The sequence below is a fragment of the Anoplophora glabripennis genome, unplaced genomic scaffold, assembly GCF_000390285.2.
Source record: "Anoplophora glabripennis isolate ALB-LARVAE unplaced genomic scaffold, Agla_2.0 scaffold1030, whole genome shotgun sequence".
Classification (NCBI taxonomy): Eukaryota; Metazoa; Arthropoda; class Insecta; order Coleoptera; family Cerambycidae; genus Anoplophora; species Anoplophora glabripennis.
This window is the reverse complement of record NW_019417932.1, coordinates 111,882-131,622: the sequence shown is the minus strand read 5'-3', so window position 1 is coordinate 131,622 and position 19,741 is coordinate 111,882. Positions and strand designations below refer to the sequence as shown.

At 30.9% G+C, this 19,741-nt stretch overlaps 1 protein-coding gene across 1 annotated transcript; it reads right to left on the bottom strand.

Moving 5' to 3' along the window:
• Nucleotides 1-2,340: 2,340 nt before the first annotated feature.
• LOC108915447 (glyceraldehyde-3-phosphate dehydrogenase 2) lies at nt 2,341-11,007 on the bottom strand. Its single transcript, XM_018721478.2, has 5 exons — nt 10,934-11,007; nt 7,316-7,569; nt 6,931-7,116; nt 3,204-3,444; nt 2,341-3,102 (listed from the first exon to the last, which is right to left on the bottom strand). The coding sequence occupies exons 2-5, from the start codon at nt 7,553-7,555 to the stop codon at nt 2,768-2,770; spliced, it is 1,002 nt and encodes a 333-aa protein (XP_018576994.1). The 5' UTR covers nt 7,556-7,569; nt 10,934-11,007; the 3' UTR covers nt 2,341-2,767.
• Between the last annotated feature and the right edge of the window lie 8,734 nt (nt 11,008-19,741).

The following is a 19,741-nucleotide window of genomic DNA, read 5'->3' as shown; positions in this document are numbered from 1 at the left end:
AATCAATGTTCACCCGCTGCCACTGGGTACAATCGAAAAAAAAAATGTGTTAAAATCAAAATTTATTACATTTCTAAACAGTTCTGTAAACCCTAAAGCATACCACAAAAAGAGGTATACTTGTTGAAATTCGGTAGCATGTACCATTTTCGAGAAAAATGAAGTTGCATAGAAGGAAATGGGGACAATTTCAGTATCTATACCTACTGTAGTATTTTGAATTTGCACATTTATTTAATTGTGCTGTTTTGTACTGTATGTATCCAGTCTATTTCCTAATATGTTTTTTTAAACAATCTTGTCCATCAACAATTCACTTCATTCAACAATTGTTTATTTTAGTAATGGTGGTGTATATAGTAGTTTACAAAATCTAAAATTAGTTAATAATAGATAATTAATTACCATAATCTGTTTATTTTGATTTACTTTTTTAAATGGTAGTTTACAATAAAATGAAACTTTAATTTTTTTTTTTTTTTAGTTAATAAAATGTTTTACAATTTAACTGATTCATGTCATAACGTAAGAAATTAAAATTATAATCTCTTAAATGCAAATACCGTTGGTAGCTAAATGTCTTCAGCTCATTCAATGGTAAGGTCCTCTATCAATTTAATATTTTGTTAATGTACTTGTGCCGCTTTATGTGAGCAAAAAAAATGCAATTTCATTTTTCTCGAAAATGGTACATCCTACCGAATTTCGACAAATATACCTTTTTTTGTAGTATCCTTTAGAGTTTACATATCCGTTTAGAAATGTAATAAATATTGACTTTTACCATATTTTTTCTTCGATTGCACCCCTTCAATTACCTGTATCAGCGACAATGCTTTTCAGAAAGAAATCGTTTGCACATTATTCTTAACGCACAGTTGATGTTTACTCGTGTACAAATTTTGACATATTTATCTTTAGCCGATTTAAAGATAATTAAGGAAAACCATTTGGACATTTGTAACAACTTCAACACACTGTATCTCAAAAACAGGGCGTCTAAGAAAAAAACTTTATATGAACTACCCCTATTATTTTTCTATAAGAAACTAGCACGCAAGTTTTTTTAAAACATGAACGGGACACCCTGTATAACCTATTTCATCGGCTACGTCTACTTCATCAACCATTTTCAAAGAAGATAAATCCCACAAACATACTGTCACGCCATCCGCACCCCAATACCCCCTCCCTCCCACACAACGATTAGAACCAACCCCAAAATGTCAAACATAATGTCACCCTACCTCGATCCTCTCCAACCACTCACATGCATCAAAGTCACTCTTCAAACATGTAGAAATGCTTTTTGTATATTAGTGGTCAAATCTAGTTATCCAAAATCTACACATGCCTGTTTTTCGACACCTGTTACTGTTATAAAAAAATGTTATTCTACATATTCAATTTCGAACATCCCGTATGTATTTCTCTTTGGATATTATTTTAAAGATATGGTCAAAATTTGGAATGAACAGAATGAAAATTGTTAGGAGTTATGCAAGTTTCAAGGAAAACACTTAAAGTTTTGAGACATACGCGACACTAACATATGTACTTTCATTTGAAAATTCTTCTAATTGAACTCTTTCTAACGACATCTGTTAGTAGTACTAGAGAAGTTAGAAATCAAAAGATAAGTCAATAGTCTGTACCCTACCAGCAGGTATATCTATGTGACGGCAGTTGTTTCGGAGCAGTCCAACACGCTTGGAATTTCAAAGAAAAAAAATTGTACAGGCATAAAACTATTTTCCCTTTATTTTAGAAGGTTCAAAGCATCATTTAAATATAGATTTTCTGAAAATTATAGTGGTCTTACCCCTTCTTAAAACCCTTTTAAAAATTCTTTGATCCACTAATTTATATATTTACGATTAATCTTGTCAGTCGATTTTTCCGACTAAATACCTTTGTAGGAAATTAGCAGCGTAATGAAAAAAAAAATATTCCTGCTAAGAAATTCCACTAGAAAGTCCAAATACTATCAAAATATAATGCGTGTCCCTTTACAACCGAATTTTTGCAAAGGACACTTGATTAATGTCAAATTTGACATCTTGGGGTAGTGTTTAAGAAAATCTATTCCATATCCACAAATCTGACTATCAGAAATAAATAATTTATTTTTTGAACACCACGAGTAATCGATGATAAAAAAGCATTTCATTCAAATAGGTAAAATATAAATTCCGTTCCAATTAAAAAAATCAAGCTTTCCATTACATGTGGAGTGTCAAATCTCACTACAATGCAATTATTGCTCTCATCAGCTTCGGTCAAGTCCTTTTATTATTTTCTATCCACATAAGTTATACGATACGAATTTAAAAAAACACCCCGATGCTAATAACTTTATTTTAGTTAGTATTGTGGACATCAATAAAAAATGAATAAGGATACAAAGAGGAATAGGGACGAGATAATGGAACTCGATATCGAGCAAGGAAAACAAATCTTACTGAATTGGAACTAGGAACGCAGTTCAGGAAATGACGAAAATCAAATATTATAAAAGGAAGATTTCAGCAAAACGCTCGAAAATTAAGTGGAACTGGAATTAGGTGAGTGGACCGGATAACAAAGAATAAAAAATTTTCCAACTTTTAATTAATGTAGCTAATCTAAACAAATACATAAATAAAAATACACGATGAAGAGTACACTGGACAATTTTTTGCAATGCAGAACTACTAAAAAGTTCCGTTTAAAAAGAAATTTCTGTGATCAGCCACAGACGAATTACATTCACTGTCACACATAATACTTAGGCATCTTTAGTGGAAATGTATTTAATCAAGTCGATGACCCTGGTGGAGTAACCGTATTCATTGTCATACCAAGAGATGAGTTTGACGAAGTTTTGATTCAAAGAAATTCCAGCCTTTGCGTCAAAGATGGAAGAATGTGTGTCACCAATGAAATCGGATGAGACAACTTCTTCATCTGTGTAACCCAAGATTCCCTTGAGGTCACCCTCGGCGGCCTCCTTAACTTTGGCTTTGATTTCATCGTACGAGGCCCCTTTGCCCAGACGTACTGTCAGATCGACAACAGATACATTGGCTAGTGGTACACGGAAAGCCATGCCAGTAAGTTTGCCTATAAAATTGAACCAATATTGTACAAAACCAGAATACACCTACAGGGCAGTTTTTTTTTTGTAATTCCTAATGTAGAAAAAGTTTTCAGCCAACACTTACCATTAAGGGCAGGAATGACCTTCCCGACTGCTTTAGCGGCTCCAGTGGAGGCAGGAATGATGTTTTGTCCAGCGCCACGACCATCACGCCACAATTTTCCAGAAGGTCCGTCCACAGTCTTCTGAGTTGCAGTGGTGGCATGTACTGTGGTCATAAGACCCTCAACGATCTCAAAGTTGTCATGGATGACCTTGGCCAAGGGAGCCAAACAATTTGTTGTGCATGAAGCATTTGAAATGACCTGTAAATTAATTACACTGCAGAGTTGTGTACACAGAATTTTATTTTTAATTACTGGAAACGGTTTTATTAAAAACAATTACAGTGTTATACCATGTAGAAAAATTTCACTTTTTTGATTATTTCTTGTAAAACAATATTTTTTAAATTAAACTGAAGCAAACTATAAATAAATAAATAAATAAATTGAATATCATTGCCCTATAATGCTCTGTAATATACTCTACAGAAATTTCAATTTCCTATGTTGTCAATTTTTGTTTCACCAAAACTAATGGAATATACAGGGTGTTTCATTGAACAATAAGTTATTTATATTTTTGACAATATCAGACATGGAAAAAAATCATATTTTTATTTAGTTGACGTATTAAAAAATTGAAACAGTTATAGCCTCCCATGTAAAACCCGCTACATGGCGGTTATGAATATCAGATTTGACATTTGATTAATTGAAAAAATTTTGACATTTTAAATTTTAATTTAATTATCTGAAAATAACATGTATTTATATTGCTTTTCAGTAGCATTTGTATAAGTAGGTAGGAACTTGTCAAAAATAAAAATTCTAATACATAAAATATAGACAATTTTGACACTTGCCGTTAAATTGCGATACCCATCAAAATGCTTGGACATTACTGTCGCTACCGTCTTTTATGACTCCGCCTTTGATGACTAATTATACATTTCAATGTACTTCCACCCATAAGTTTGGTTTCATATAGAAATATGGATTTTAGTCCAATTATAACTAAGGCTATTGTGATCAACCACTTCCAACGGCTTAATTTCAAATTGTTTTATTAGCTTACAAAACTTATTGCATACTTATCAAACTTGCAGAGATGTCTCGCTTGGACAATTTAACAATGTTACTTTTTCATATATCGTGTAATAGCAGATAATTTATCTGAAACTTTATTTAATGGTTTTAAATATGTATGTATTACTATTTAAAATAAAAATAAAAAAAAATAGTTCATATAGCTGCTACGCCTGCAAAACGTCCTTTGTAACAAATTTTGAGACAATAAGACGTGTGCACTAGACAAACCAGCATGGTCACATGCTTCAGTAAAAAAGACCGTGTTTATACCGTTTTATTAATAATAAATATATATTATCTACTTAAGGGCTAAATCCTATGAATTATAAGAAAACATCTAAACCGAGTCTTAAGGGTTTTGTGCTTGCTTTAAAGATACAATGGAAATGTTCATATTCTATTTTTAAATGTAAAGTAGCTACAAACTCACCTATTTGTCAATTAGGCTTAAAAATTTATAACAAATTAAGTCAGTAAAAATGTAAAGAACCTATTCAATTTTAAACGACAAAGTTATTTTTAACTGATAAACGTTTTTTCTTATAGGTTAATTTAGCATACAAGTATTGTTTTAATTAAAAAAATGTGTAGCAATTTGTCATGATTATTATTTTACAATGAAAGTTAATGCAAACCATATCAGCGTTTTTGCTAAGAACGCTTTAAACAAATTTTTATTTAATTTTAAAATTTTTTATTTAAACTGTACACCAGTGTTATCAACTTGTGATGTACTAGACTATGGACAATGTTATTAAAGAAAAAAAAATCCCTTTTTTTTTCAACACCCTATACATTTCTTAAGGAGGTTTATCTGGTACGGGGGTATGTCTAAAGTCTAACGAGAGTTTCTGTAGATTTGCTAGTGACTAAAGTAGTAAGCCTTTAGATTTGGCAACGTTGCACTTGGCTGGCACGCTGGATGCCTAAGCTCGAAATATACATCATAATGTCACACCTGCGAATTTCAAATAAAACGCTACGTCGAGAACCACGGTGTTGTCGCTATCACGCATATTGCGGTTAAGTTAGTTAACGACAGCAGTTTGAAGGAGAATTATTATAAATTATGTAAAGTACCTAATCGATTTCTACAAGCCGTCATACGGTTCCTTAGATATCGGTTTCCTATTTATACAAGTTGCTGTGGAAACTGCTCGTCAATTGTTGCGCATTCCAAGTGGAAACACCAAAAAAAAAACTGCGTTCTCATAAGACTTCGTACTAAAAATTGTGAAAATTTTTTTTATTATTATCTCGCGTTTTAGGTCATTTTTTTTGAGGATTTTCTTCATATTAATAAGCTTATATTAATTTTTCTATGAATATTTGTTTTCAATTCCAAATCAGATAAACCTCCTTAACTGTTCGTTTTATTTTAAAATTGATTTCAATTATTATTTATTTAAGTTCTAATTAAAACTGGGCAAAGAATAATCGTCTAATAAATATCCACATCTGTACATTGAGCTCATTGAGCTACATTTATTAGAACAATAAGTTTAATGTACCACTAAGCGGAACTAAAAGCATTTGCAAAGATAGGCTCATAAATAAAACTATAGGAGAGGGACAGATTTGTTTACCTATGTAATAAAATGAGATAGAAACCAAGAAATAAAAGTTAAATATTTTTTTGGTTGATTATACTGATATGGTGATGAAGCTCTAAACTGAGATTTCTAACTTTTGATTTTGTTTTATAATCACCTACCAATCTTTAAAATCAAGAGGATGTAACAAATGTTGAATTTCTTCTATTAACGGTCGCTTTCCTTGGTCGAAAACTGTTACAAAAAACTCCCATTTATTTAAATTATTTTGACGATTCCGAACTGTATAAACATGCCGATCATTAGTAAATTGAATTAATTCTTCTTAAAAAATCTCAAAATCAAGAGCCATTTCAAAATAGCACAAAATTTCATAGAATTATACAGAATTAGTTTATCTGTTTCTCTGCTATCAAATTTAAATTTGAACAAACGAAATAATGAATATGATTTGGTAGATTTCGACTGTTGATTAATTCGGCCATATTTAATCAGATGTTAGTTGCTATCCAAAAAATAAAGTACAAAATCCATGAATTAAATATTAATTGTCACATATTTTTATTTAATCCAGACAAAGTAACGGACCTAAATATTTTATACTATAATAAATAACAAGATGACATTTTAATTTAAAAATATTCCAATATTGATATTATTACAATGACTCAAAGAATAACCTTGTTTTTTTGAACCGGATAAAAATATTGGAAAAATATTACGAAATTAATTGTCGTCGCTTAATGAAATAGATAAACAGAAAAATATGTACATTATCTGGTTAGTTCATTATTTTTATAAGAAAACTTTGATCGTTCAACTTTAACACATAACTATCAATCAGATAAAAAAATAAAGTATCAAAAATAATATGTGTAAACAGTAAATCCGATTCCTTCTATTTTATTGTATATATGTGTGTGTGTATGTTATAAATTTTAAATATAACTAGTTCATTTAAATTTCATTAAAACATCAGTATAATTTCAAAAACTTGTTTAAAACATATCTTCCTATTTCTTACAAAAAAATATTTATCACAGTAATAACTGATATTGCATAAATAATAAAAATACAGAATATATAAAATTATGCATTAACATACCTTGTCAGCTGGGTTGTAAGCATCAAGGTTAACACCACAGACATACATAGGAGCATCAGCTGAAGGAGCAGAGATGATAACCTTCTTTGCTCCACCAGCCAAGTGAGCAGAAGCCTTTTCAATGGTTGTGAATACTCCGGTAGATTCAACAACGTAATCAGCGCCCGACTGTCCCCATGGAATGGCCTAATACAAAAAAAAAAAATCTTCATTTTTTTTCTCCATTATTTTATAACATAAAACAGTACTACAATGACAAAATGAGAATTTTTAAATTTTATTCTATAAAATTTTCAAATTTCTCAAGATAATTTTTTAAAAATGTTCCGGAAGTTTTTGCCTTACTGAAATTATTTTTTTCATTTTAGAAATACTAGTTTCTTACCTTGGGATCTCTTTCTTGGAATACAGCAATTTTTTTGCCATCGACTACCAAGTTCTTTCCATCAGATGACACACAACCCTTGTAACGTCCATGGGTTGAATCAAATTTGAAGAGATACACCATATAATCAACATCAAGGAAGGGATCATTTACAGCTACTACTTCTGCTCCACGTTCAATAGATGCTCGGAGGACCAAACGTCCAATTCTTCCAAAACCGTTGATTCCAATTTTCACCATCTTGATTTAGTTTTCTGATTAAAAAAAAATTATGAATATGTTTTGACATTTAAATGTTGATTAATTTTAATATCTTCACACATTAAAATATCGATATTATAATTTATTAATGAATTAAACTATTTCAACATCAACACATAACTAACAATAAGAAAAAAAAATTACAACAGACAGCTAGCAAAAATTAAAGATTCAAGTATAGACTTTTTAGGATATAATTTCTAAGCAGTGGCGGCTCTTGACTTCTATACCAGGGAGGGTGGAAATATTTAAGTACAAAGTATTGATAGAAAAATCAGATATAATTGGATAGTTTTATTTTAAGTACAATTGAAATATGTATACAGAAAATGTACTGGACATTATTTTTTACAGTGTAAGTCCATTCTTCTGCTTTTGTGTAAAATAAACTTTTCAATTACTTTTTCATCAAAGTTTGGTATTTTTCGCATAATTGATTTTTGCAATTTAAACATTTACAATTTTTTTAAAAACACAAGAAACAGTATGCAACAAAATTTTACACAAATTACATTTATTAAGCCCAAACTGCATAGTAAATATGCGCTATTCCCACTCTGTCTTTCAGTTCTGCGAGAAGGTAACCATGACCACTGCTGTAAACACTTTACAGATGTAGAGACGAGCTGCGAGGAACCCATGTATTCACAGTTTTGCAAGTTGAGTTAAATTGACTTCACATTACAAATTTAACATTTCCATTTTAATGTGTTTCATAAGGTTAATCTGTTTAATTATCTAAATAACATTTTTAACATAATTTTTTTTAATATGAAAATTTCAAGGGGGGGGGCACCCCAGAACTCCCTGGACTAGCCGTCACTGTTTCTAGGACTGCATTCAGAACCTTTATAATGAAAAAAGTTGGAACAAAATTTGCCAAATAAACAATCGGGGGCGACTGACCATTAAATCTTGATAAAAGTTGCGCATATTTTGCAGCATATTTTATTTCATAATCAACTTATACCTACAGACAGGAGGTTTATTATTTTACACAAATTTTCAGTTTTCTTAAAATTAGAGAATAATAAAGTTTAAAAAATGGAATGATAGTGTCAAATAAAAATGTTAATTTAATTTTGAGAAAAATAAACCATCCGACTGTATCTTGTAATGAAAAAATATATTTTTGCAATTACGTATGCCTTTTAGATCACCAGGGAAACTACCCATATTTTAATATTTTATTTTGTAAACTTTGAAACTTTTCTAGATGAGCCTAGAAATCTTTGCATAAGAAATGGTATGAGTCCCAATATGCAATACGCAACTAGCAATAGACGATATTATCACGAATTGACAATACACTAAAGATCAAATGTTGTCCCGCACACTGAAGCAATGCGATATTGGTTGTCAGAACAAGTTTCTTAATTTCGGCAATTTATATTGCGGATGATAAACCTGCATGTCGACGTTTCATTTTCGAAGAAACATTCAGGCAATAAAATTTAGAAATTGCCAATGAAATTAAAGATTCTGGTGCGTGCTTTCATTTTTTAATTGTAATTAACTAACATTTATTCAAATATATTATACAGAGTAATTGTCTTGCCAAGGTAAAGCATTTTTTTTTCTGTTGGTTCTATAGCCGCTCTGCAATTTCTATCACGTTTTGTAATATAAGGGCCAACCATATTTAATAGGCATTTAAATGAGTCTGGATTCATTCAGTAACAATTTTGAAATTTAACTGGATGTTCTAGTTCTTTTATCCATACGATGATACCTCAGTTCCAATAATGAAGGGTCTTCGTTTATTTCTTCTCGTACCACCAAAATAGCAAAACATCGTCATCACTGTCATTTACAACATTATTTACAAAAAGATGGACACTGTTACATGTTTTATGTTACTTTGATGCGAGACAAATGTACAATATTATTTTCCGTTGTCTATCGCCAGTTGCTTATTGCTCCAGTGTGCGATCCCGCTTAGTCCCGGTACTTTGAGTCTTGGTTAAGCCTTGGTTAAGTAATCACATGATTAGTTAATCAAGTCTTAACCAAGACTCAAACTAGCGGGTCTTAGTATCTAGATATTTAATTAGGATAATTTTTTGTTTAACACTACATGCATCATTGTGATTAACTTTAAAAAAATTTAAAAAATATGCAGGAGTCAATAAAAATACTTTTAAGAATGAACTATTTTATCTTTCAAACACCCGTTTAAATGATTGACCTAACTATGTTTTACATATAGATGTTAAACCTAATTAGATTTTTTCTTCCGACATATTTGTTTATTGAATGTTTTGCTGAGTGACCGCAATATCGAGTTGGTTTAACACACATTCTAAATACATTTTTAAATATAGCAAAATCCAATTTAATTAAAAATTTTCTTATTGTTATTAACTAATGACCTATTTCAGAAGTCGGTACAATTTCAGAGGACGATATCAGATAGATTTTTGTGGTGTTTTTTGTAATTATCTGCTTTTTTGTGAGATTTTTGGTTCGGCAAAACTATTTTCAGAAAAAACAATAGTTTGTTTACAGGTATTTAGTACTTTCCAGCAAAACGAAGGCCAAATAAAGGTCACATTGTTTACTGTAATGTTAAAGGATTTCATTAACTGCTGAATGTGTAGCAGTGGTACTTCCAATAAATTTTTTTTATAAAAATATTTAAAAAATCATTTTATATACCTACATACTCATCTACAATCAGGATTTTTAATTTCATAATAAATTAAATAAATTTTTTTAAGCAATTCAATAGATGAACATATTTATTAACTGTGCATTCCTTTTGCTCAGGCATTTTTTTTAAAATGAAGCAAAATAATTAACCATTTATAAATAATCCTTCTCTTCGGCATCTAGCATAGTTGCACTATGCACTATGCTGTATTAATAAGAGGTGTACAATAAAATATTTTTAAATACCTAGATGAAAACGTCATTTTAAAATGTACTATACCTATAACATTACCTACACCAATGCCACTCGAGGAATTTAAGTCAAAGAATTTATAAAAATAAACTAGGACTACCTATACCCTCCGTTACTGTAAACTGCAATGAAGGTCATAGAGGTCACAGCCGGCATTTTGGGCAAGATCCCGATGCATAAAGATATTCTATATACAATTTTGGACCCGAAAACAATTCAAAATATATAAACAAAATAGTAATAAACTCAATGAAAAAATATGGCTATAAGGCCCAGAAATATGATTATCTAACTCTAAAATTTGTTTATTGATTAAAATGACACATTTCATAAAGTATATTACAAAGGTGATAACAATACCTACTAATTAATGCATAATGAGATGAGAAACGAAATTATTGAGATTATAATAAATGAGAGATAAAGGAAGGGCTTTTAACAAAAATACTTACAAGAAAAATTTAATCAGTTACTCACACACAGCAACTACAAAATGTCATTTGAAGGGCAAACGTCGACATAAAAAGGAAATCCTACAGTCACGTGATTTGGGTAATTTATCCTAACTCCAAGGTTGCTAGATCTACAGTTTTTGGTAAGTCCTGAGAATTTTTAAAGCAAGTACTTATCAAAGACAAGACCACTACTACATATCTTTACGTTATACCTTCTATGTTCTATACTGTCCGTATTTTTAATTGTGGCATTTTGTGACTTTATTAAAAAGGAAAATAAATTTGATTATTTACAAATATTTACAACTTCTAATGAGTTAGATTATACTTACGTTAGTAAATAGGGCCCTTGCTACCTTTTCAGATGTTATCATAAAATGAGATAATGTAGCAAGAAATTTTACTTGACCTGTTTTTGTTTATTTTAATATGAAATTATTATTTAATAGGCAATATAAAAAATTATAAATGTTAAACGAATTTGGCGGGCAGCCGTGAGATCTCATGGCAAAATGAGCAGAACTTGAAACTCTGTTGACGTCGATATTTTTTACTAATGCAGAGAAACAGGGAAGAGTTATTAGAATAAGTTTTCAGTAATAATATGTGTAACACGCACATAGTCTAGTACCCCTAGATAAATGATACTATAGATAGGAAACTTGAACAAATTTCGTGGTCATTAACAGCGCTAACTGTTGACACTTTCTCCAATTTCTATTGCTTTCCTTTTCTAGGAATTATCGGTAATACAGTGAGTTAAATTACCTGTAGCCGGTAAAAGATGCAAACGCCATCTAGTTGTACGCTCTACAACTATATACCTACCTACTCAATATTTGTTTTAGGTATTCTGCCGCCGCTAAATTTAAAATTACATAACAAATCTCACCCTACACAGATCACTCAGAAATTGATTTTGCAAAATAATTTTCACGTAGATAATTTTTTTTGTCACCATGAGAAAATAAGTACATTTGATAAAAAGCATTAAAATCACTCAAGCATTAAAGACACTTTTAAATGCTCTAATAGTCTTCCTACTTAAAATAAGAAATAAATTTGATACTGTAACTTTTTAAAATGTTTGTTGAAAAAATTTCAAATTTCAGTACATATTTTGAAAAAAAATAGTGGAAATGATTATAGAGTTTCAGTGCTTTCTATATTGTATTAGCTTTCACGGTGAATAAAAAAATATTACAAGTAAATAATTTTACTAAACCAATTTTTGATTAATTCTTGTAATAGAGATTTATTATGCAACTTTAAATTTTTCGTTGTGTTGATATCCATAAAAAAAACTACCTACCTCTGATCACATTTTTTATTAAAAACAAACAAAACAAAACATTTTATTATTAATAAAAAAATGTGATTATATGATGATCAGACATTATTATGTTATATAAATAAATGTGAATGAAATATCTAATAAAACACACTAAAAACACAAATAAAACACACACCAACACTCGCCAAACCTAACCAACAATAAACATGAGCAATAAGAATGACATGAAATGATTCATAATTGCAATTGTCAAAATTTATTCTACAAAATCTTTGTGGCGACATCTATAGACTCTTTCCCCAACTTGTATATCCACCTCAAGTCACGTGGTTCCCAGTGTCCCCATATTTTCAAGTATAAGTTCTCGGGCCCTGCTAGTACCTCACAAGTTAAAAATGACGAGTGACCCACGAGCCCACGACTGGAAATACTGGAATACCTAATAGAAATTTTTGAAATTAAATAATTTATATCAGGATGTCATTGATGATATTTCTTTAGTTTGAATTAACTTTCATTGTAGAATAGAATTCAGTGACAAATACAACACTTTTTTATGCTAACACTCCACTTCCCCAATCTCAATAAAAAGGTACATCTATAAAATTATTAAAATTTGACAACATCGGACGTTTACATATGCGACTGCGCTCTGTAATAAAACTACGTGACAATCGACGCGACGCGATGATCTCGAAATCTCGTCTCTCGTCTAGCGTAGCGTCTTCTTCGTCCGGCGCTGTCGTCACGTTTCTCAAATCTTGGAACTGGGAAGTGAAATTCCATATTCCATAATCAAAATTCGTCTTATATTCTGTACATTATTTTATTTAGATGATCCACGAACACCTACCTATTCAATTAAATGAAGTAAAATATTGCACAACTTTACATACAAATTAATGCTGATTAGTCAAGATAAAACAAAACTTATTAGGACTAGTGATTCTGTATATTTTAAATTACTTAGATATTACCAGTGACTATAATTCTCGTTATAGTCACTGATATTACCTACATACTGTATAAATTACAAAATCAAGTTATTATCCCTTTCTATTATTGTTAGATACCCATTTTACTTAGGTACTGATATACCTAGTATATGTACCTACCTATGTGCTAAGTATTCACAAAAATTATATTTAGTGTCGGAAAAACAAAATTGTCATAATGATGCCTTCAATAAAAATAAATGGATGGATATCTAAATTGAGTTTTCCTTACAATTTTACTTTCTTTAAGAGTTACACATTTTTTTATTTCTATATTTAACTTGTTTACGATAATTTTGTAAGAAACTAAGTATATACATATAAGTTTTTGGATAGACGAATATAAATATATTTATTTTTTACCTGAAACAGAGATCAATAAAGGTCACTAAGAATATCTTAAAATTCATCCCCTAGATATTTATGAAGATGGTCCTGGAGAGTGGAGAGATGAAATGTTACATATGAAAATTGATAATGCCATTCGATAGAAATCTGAAGGCTGAAATGAAACAAAAACGTATTTCCAAAATTTCGGTGTTTTCAAATATTTCGAGAACTAATCATGTTAGCCTTGATTTTTTAGAGGCATAATGTTGGTCCCCTGATTATGCAACTTTGCCCCCATTTAAGCTACTTCGTATATCTCTTACCGTTTCCAAGATCCCTGTAGTAAGAAGTAAATTTGTAACAGCCTGTATACAGGGTGTCCCGGAAATGGTGGTCAATCTCTCGGATATGGATAGATAATGAGAAAATAATGTCACAAGTTCATATAAAATTTTTTCCTCCGGGCTCACCCTGTAGAGTTATTAGCTCTTGAAGTTGAGAATTAAAAATGGTTTTTTTGCTGTCTTTTGTATTTTTCAATAAATTTTGAAAATTTTTTGTCTGGATCTCACCCCCCACCAAAATTTCTAGAAAAAAAATTTTTGTTCCACTATACCCCAAAATTTTCATCATTCTATAAAAATTTATGGTATTTTACGTAAAAAAGGTATACTTGTTGAATATCCATAAAATAGATATTTTTTGAGATAAACCCGTTTAAAGAGGAAGGTACCTACCATTTAATTTGAGACATTTTATTTAACTGAAACACAGATTTAATCGTGGTTGGCTTTGACATGTCAGAGTATGCCAAAGGCAATTAAATTGTCAAACTTAACAAATACGTAGTTTTAAATCTAAGACTCATCTCATAACTCATAATTTGTTATAAAATATAGAGTACCTATTCCCATGAAGAATATGCTGATATGCATTTAATGTACGCGGGCGGGCTCTTTGTAATGCTTCGGCAGCAAGAAGATTTTATCAGCATTCTTATCCTAATAGAAGGATTCCGGTTTGCAAAACTTTCGAACGTATTGATCAAAGATTAAGAGAAACTGGTAAAATACGATTACTATTATTAAACAAAATGGATATTAAATAAATTTTAATGTCTTTAGGTCAGTTTGCTCCTGTTACTGCAAACAGAGGGGTGCCCCATACTGGACGAAGTTGCTGCTCATCGAACAGTTAGCATTAGGTCATTATCTTCTTTTACCAATGTTCCAAAGACCACTGTTGCAAGAATCCTAAGGGAACAGCTTCATCACCCTTACCATATCCAAAAAGTGCATGCTCTTAATCCTGATGATTTTTGTGCAAAAGTACAGTTTTCTCAATGGTTCCTTCATAGACATGAGCAAACTCCTATGTTTACGAGATTAATTCTGTACCTATACTGACGAAGCAAGTTTTGGGAGGAATGGAGTTATTAACTCCCATAATTTACATTATTGGTCTGATGAGAACCCACACGCTATTATTGAAACTAGGCACCAAAGACAATTTTATGTTAATGTTTGCAGTGGAATTATTGGTCCTTATTACTTATCGGGTCCATTTGTGTTACGCCTAGACTGAATGGTCAACGTTACCTAGATTTCCTTGTGCATCAATTACCACAACTGTTAGAATATGTTGATCTTGAAACCAGAAATGCACTGATATTCATGCACGATGGGGCGCCGTCTCACTTTAGTGCCGCAGTAAGGGACCATTTAAACGAGGTATATCCTAATCGCTGGATAGGTCGCGGTGGACTTAATCATTGGCCTGTCCGAACTCCAGATATGAACCCACTTGACTTTTTATTTTGGGGGCACTTGAAAAATATTGTTTATTCCACACCTGTAACCACTAGAGAAGAATTAGAAGAAAGGATTTTTTATTGTGCAAATGAAATACGACAAAATCCTGAAATGTTATGGAGAGTGCAACAGTCTTCTGTTAAACGAGCTCGTATTTGTATAAGAGAAGGTGGAACTAATATTGAGAATTTATTATGAATTATATTAGTTACAAAATTATGATTGTCATGCACTTTCCGTTTAGTTAGTTTAGTTAAGTCCAAATTCTCATAATTTTGAACACTGCTATTGCAAATTATTTGTCCTTTATTCTGATATGTAAAAGCCAACTACGATATTCAACAAGTATACTTTTTTTACGTAAAATACCATAAATTTTTATAAAATGATGGAAAATTTGGGGTACCTATAGTGGAACAAAAATTGTTTTTCTAGAAATTTTGGTGGGGGGTGCTTTGCCCCGGGCCCCCATAATTATTATCGAAGATTTTATATTATCATCCAAAGCAGCTTCAAAAATTATAGATCCAGCCAAAAAATTTTCAAAATTATTGAAAAATACAAAAGTTACAGAAAAAAAACCATTTTTAATTCTCAACTTCAAGAGCTAATAACTCTACAGGGTGAGCCCGGAGGAAAAAATTTTATATGAACTTGTGACATTATTTTGTCATTATCTATCCATATCCGAGAGATTGCCCACCATTTCCGGGACACCCTGTATACATATATCCATTTATTTGGGTCCACCTGTAATATACTGGTGCATATTTATTAATTTGTCAGCTTCTCCCAGTGAGGTTTCTGGTTAGTCGACAAAAATAATCAACCCTTGATTAATCCGTTGGCGCAAGAGTTTATTTAATTTAGAACTTTTTTCACAGGTGGTTAGACAAGGTGAAAACCTCGTATTCGTGGGAGACATTTTCCGACTCGATTTTTTTGCATATTCAGATTCGTGATATGTTCCTTAACATGAATTAAGATGATGCCGGCCGGAAATCTGGTGCACATTCGTTTAAATAAACTTTTTTTAAACAAATTGTAAAAATTGGTTTTTTCACTCCGGAAAATTTTTGTTAAGTTTTTTTGGCACATTATAAGCAAAAAAGTTCCTATGCACTATGCCTCTAAAATTGATAGTTTAAAAGTTATAAACAATTTAAGTTGCTAAAAATGCGAAAATGACGATTCTCAACGGCCGATTTCCGGGTTAAAAATTGTTATTTTTGATGTTGCCAGGTCCATAAATTAAAGTATAAGCAAGACTGCGTGACGTTTGTGTTTTAGAATGAAATCAAAACGTGTTCAGATTTTTGAAATTTTATTCGGCAAGTTGCTGAGTGCGAGATTTTTTTTTAGAGGCTCCAAATAGAGTTTGGGGCCCACCTCAAGCAAAAATTCTGCTACGCCCATGGCATTAATAAATGTTTATAGGCATATACATACATATAAGAATACGTACTTACTATGTTGTAAATTCACGTCATATGACGCATTAAAATATATAGGTATTAAAAAAAAAAACATTTTACATAATGAAAACGAAAGTATAAATAGTATAATACAGGGTATCTCCGAAATAAGTGCCAAAATTTTAACCATGTATTTAACTCGAAGCTACAATTATTGCCTACTTCACGGTCGAAATTATGGAGAGTGACTCATGGCTAGCTCTTGGACTCGTAGGAGGATGAAGCAGGAAGGAAGCGTGTGGGGATCGAAAATCCATAGGCGTATCGGTCTAGAAGGAAACAAGATATAGAAAATATGGAAAAAAGATAATAAAATATAACATATATTATTTTTAGAGGTTTTATCTAGAAAACTTCAAAAATATTTTAGCAACATTTTGTTTTTAAATTTTAAGTGTTTTCTATAAAAGGATGCTCTCTTGGGCATCAATGACCCACCGAGTGGTGGTGGCCGCAGGATATTGTTACGTTGACTATTAATATATTAAGTACTTACCTACATATTTATAATAATTGTCTCATCACACAAATATTATCACTGTCACATTTTCCCTTCAGTGTCACGCTTTCACTTCACTGCCAACTTCACTATCATAGGTACTTTTACTTTATCATTGTTTTTAATTGTCATTGTTGCTATCACTATCACTGGAATGATTTTCCCCTAAATGAATAGTGAAGTGGTTCTATGAAAACTTCCACTCTGTTGTATCAAGACCTCACATATTTTATGTTTCAGCAGTGACATGATTAATAAATAGCTTCCTGTAATAATAATTTCACTTTGTTTATTTTAAAGGTGGTATTACTTCGTGACATTTTTTATTTGTGCCTAAACCAACTCAATTGGGTTTAATTCAGTGGTATGACGGTAAGCGGAGTATACGAATTCCTCGAGTTTTGGCCATCTCATCGACTACATACTTAATGTACATTTTTCTATTTGGACAATTGGATTTTTCTATTTGGACAATTTTTATTAATTAGCATGGTTTCTATATATTCAATATTTTTCGATTTTAATCAGTCTATAATATTTGCTTTTCTCCATGCTGGTGTCGGTAACATTTCAAGCCTTCTGTTATGATAAGGTCCATCACAACAACTGCTCCTGGTTCTAGATGTGATAAAACACATTCAAATCATTTTTCAAATACATCGCTGTTCATATCTTCATGATAATCTCCCGTCTTTCTAAAAATTCAATATCGCTTCTAATGTGTTATTATCAATCTTCATACTTTTCCAGAAGGTGCCTTCAATCTAGTACATAATCCCGTGCATACGCTTATTCTATGGCGTTTCTAATGATGGCTAAATCAAGTACTACATACGTCTCACTAAAAAAGCGTTTCCCTATAAGTATTATAATTGCAATAGACAGAAATAGAAGGTAGATTGATGTTCAGTGTAGTGTAACTCAGTCTATAGATCCTATCGATGTGCAAGACAAATAATATTGAACCGTTATAAAAATCATTTTAATGTGCTTTATAGTAATAATGTTTTTATATTATGTCTCAGTCACCATCCATAATTTCGATTGGGAAGTATGTTATTCGAAAACTCACATTTTTGTTCAGTACATGTTATATATCCATTAAAATAATGCTAACAAGCAGCCTATGAAATAAAGAATTATTAAAGTAATATTTGTGAACGTTTCATGGAGTGATTACCTAAATTTTTTTGCTAGCATAAATACGAGCAGCAACTCCTATTTAATGCAGGTACTTTTTTGTTTATTATTCAATTAAGCATTTCGACTTCTATTCTACCGACAGGTATAGTCTTTCCGAAGTCAGTTGAACATGCAAAGCAACGCCTGGCAATAAAATTTATTGAGTTTGATAAGCGTCCCTAAAAAAGTTTTCTGCTAAAGGTAAAAAATTATAATAATTTGTATATAATGCGTAGAAAATTTCTATTATATGTTCATTTGTCCAACAACATATTTTAATTATTTATGTCCTCAAATAATTTTATTATATTGGTGGTAAATTTCGTTTTGTTTCTTTTCAAAAGGTCTCTAAAATGCCATGTTGTGATAATATTAGTAAACAAAATATCCCTGTTATTTCTCCCTTTCGCAATTATAATATGAATGATTGATAGAACGTGCCTATAATAAATTAAAATTACCTAAATCACACCAAATTCCGCAATGCTGCACTGCACTGCTGGGTAATTTATCAACCACTTGTCAACTGCTGAAATTTATTGCCCGGTAGCCCAATGCAACTGTGTTTGTTTTCCTTTGACCGCGCTCGCATTCTTCAACTGGGCGTATACATTTCTACCACCTCCACGTTTAGTTCAACCAGACCTATATACGGGTATGGCTAAATAAATATGGGAATAAGTTTTTCAAATATTTCAATGCCAAGTTGCTGCGTCAGCGACTGAACTTGGTACATATACTGTCAATCTGTTCGTATCTTCAATTGATATCGGAAAGACTATAACAAACATATACAATTTTAAAAAATATCTTACCTTTAACACGAAGAGATTTTCTAAAAAATTATTAGACAAGTTGTTTTTGATGAATTAAATGTGTGGAAAAAACCTTGACTGTCTTTTCTGGAACACCCAGTATATACGAAATATTTTTAAAGATTTAGTTTTTGCTAAATTTAAAATTACGAATATTACATGTAGGAAATTAATAATTACATTATTTTTTAAATATCATCTATGAGTAGTAATAAATTACCCTTCAGAATAAATTTAAGCAGATATTATGATAAAACTTTATTAAAATTGTCACAATGTAGTTATAAGCTAAATATAATAAAAAAGCATAAAAAGTTACATTTTATATCAGGTTCGTTTGTAAAATATATAACAACTAAACAAAAATTTAAAAATAGTAAAAAGGTTTAAAGATTAACGAATTC

Bases quoted from the DNA above. Each gene is read 5' to 3' on its own strand.
- LOC108915447 (XM_018721478.2), bottom strand. From the start codon at position 7,555: ATGGTGAAAATTGGAATCAACGGTTTTGGAAGAATTGGACGTTTGGTC. The intron at 7,117-7,315 runs GTAAGAAACTAG...TTTTTGTATTAG, and splicing joins TCCAAGAAAGAGATCCCAAG to GCCATTCCATGGGGACAGTC. The intron at 3,103-3,203 runs GTAAGTGTTGGC...TCAATTTTATAG, and splicing joins GGTCATTCCTGCCCTTAATG to GCAAACTTACTGGCATGGCT.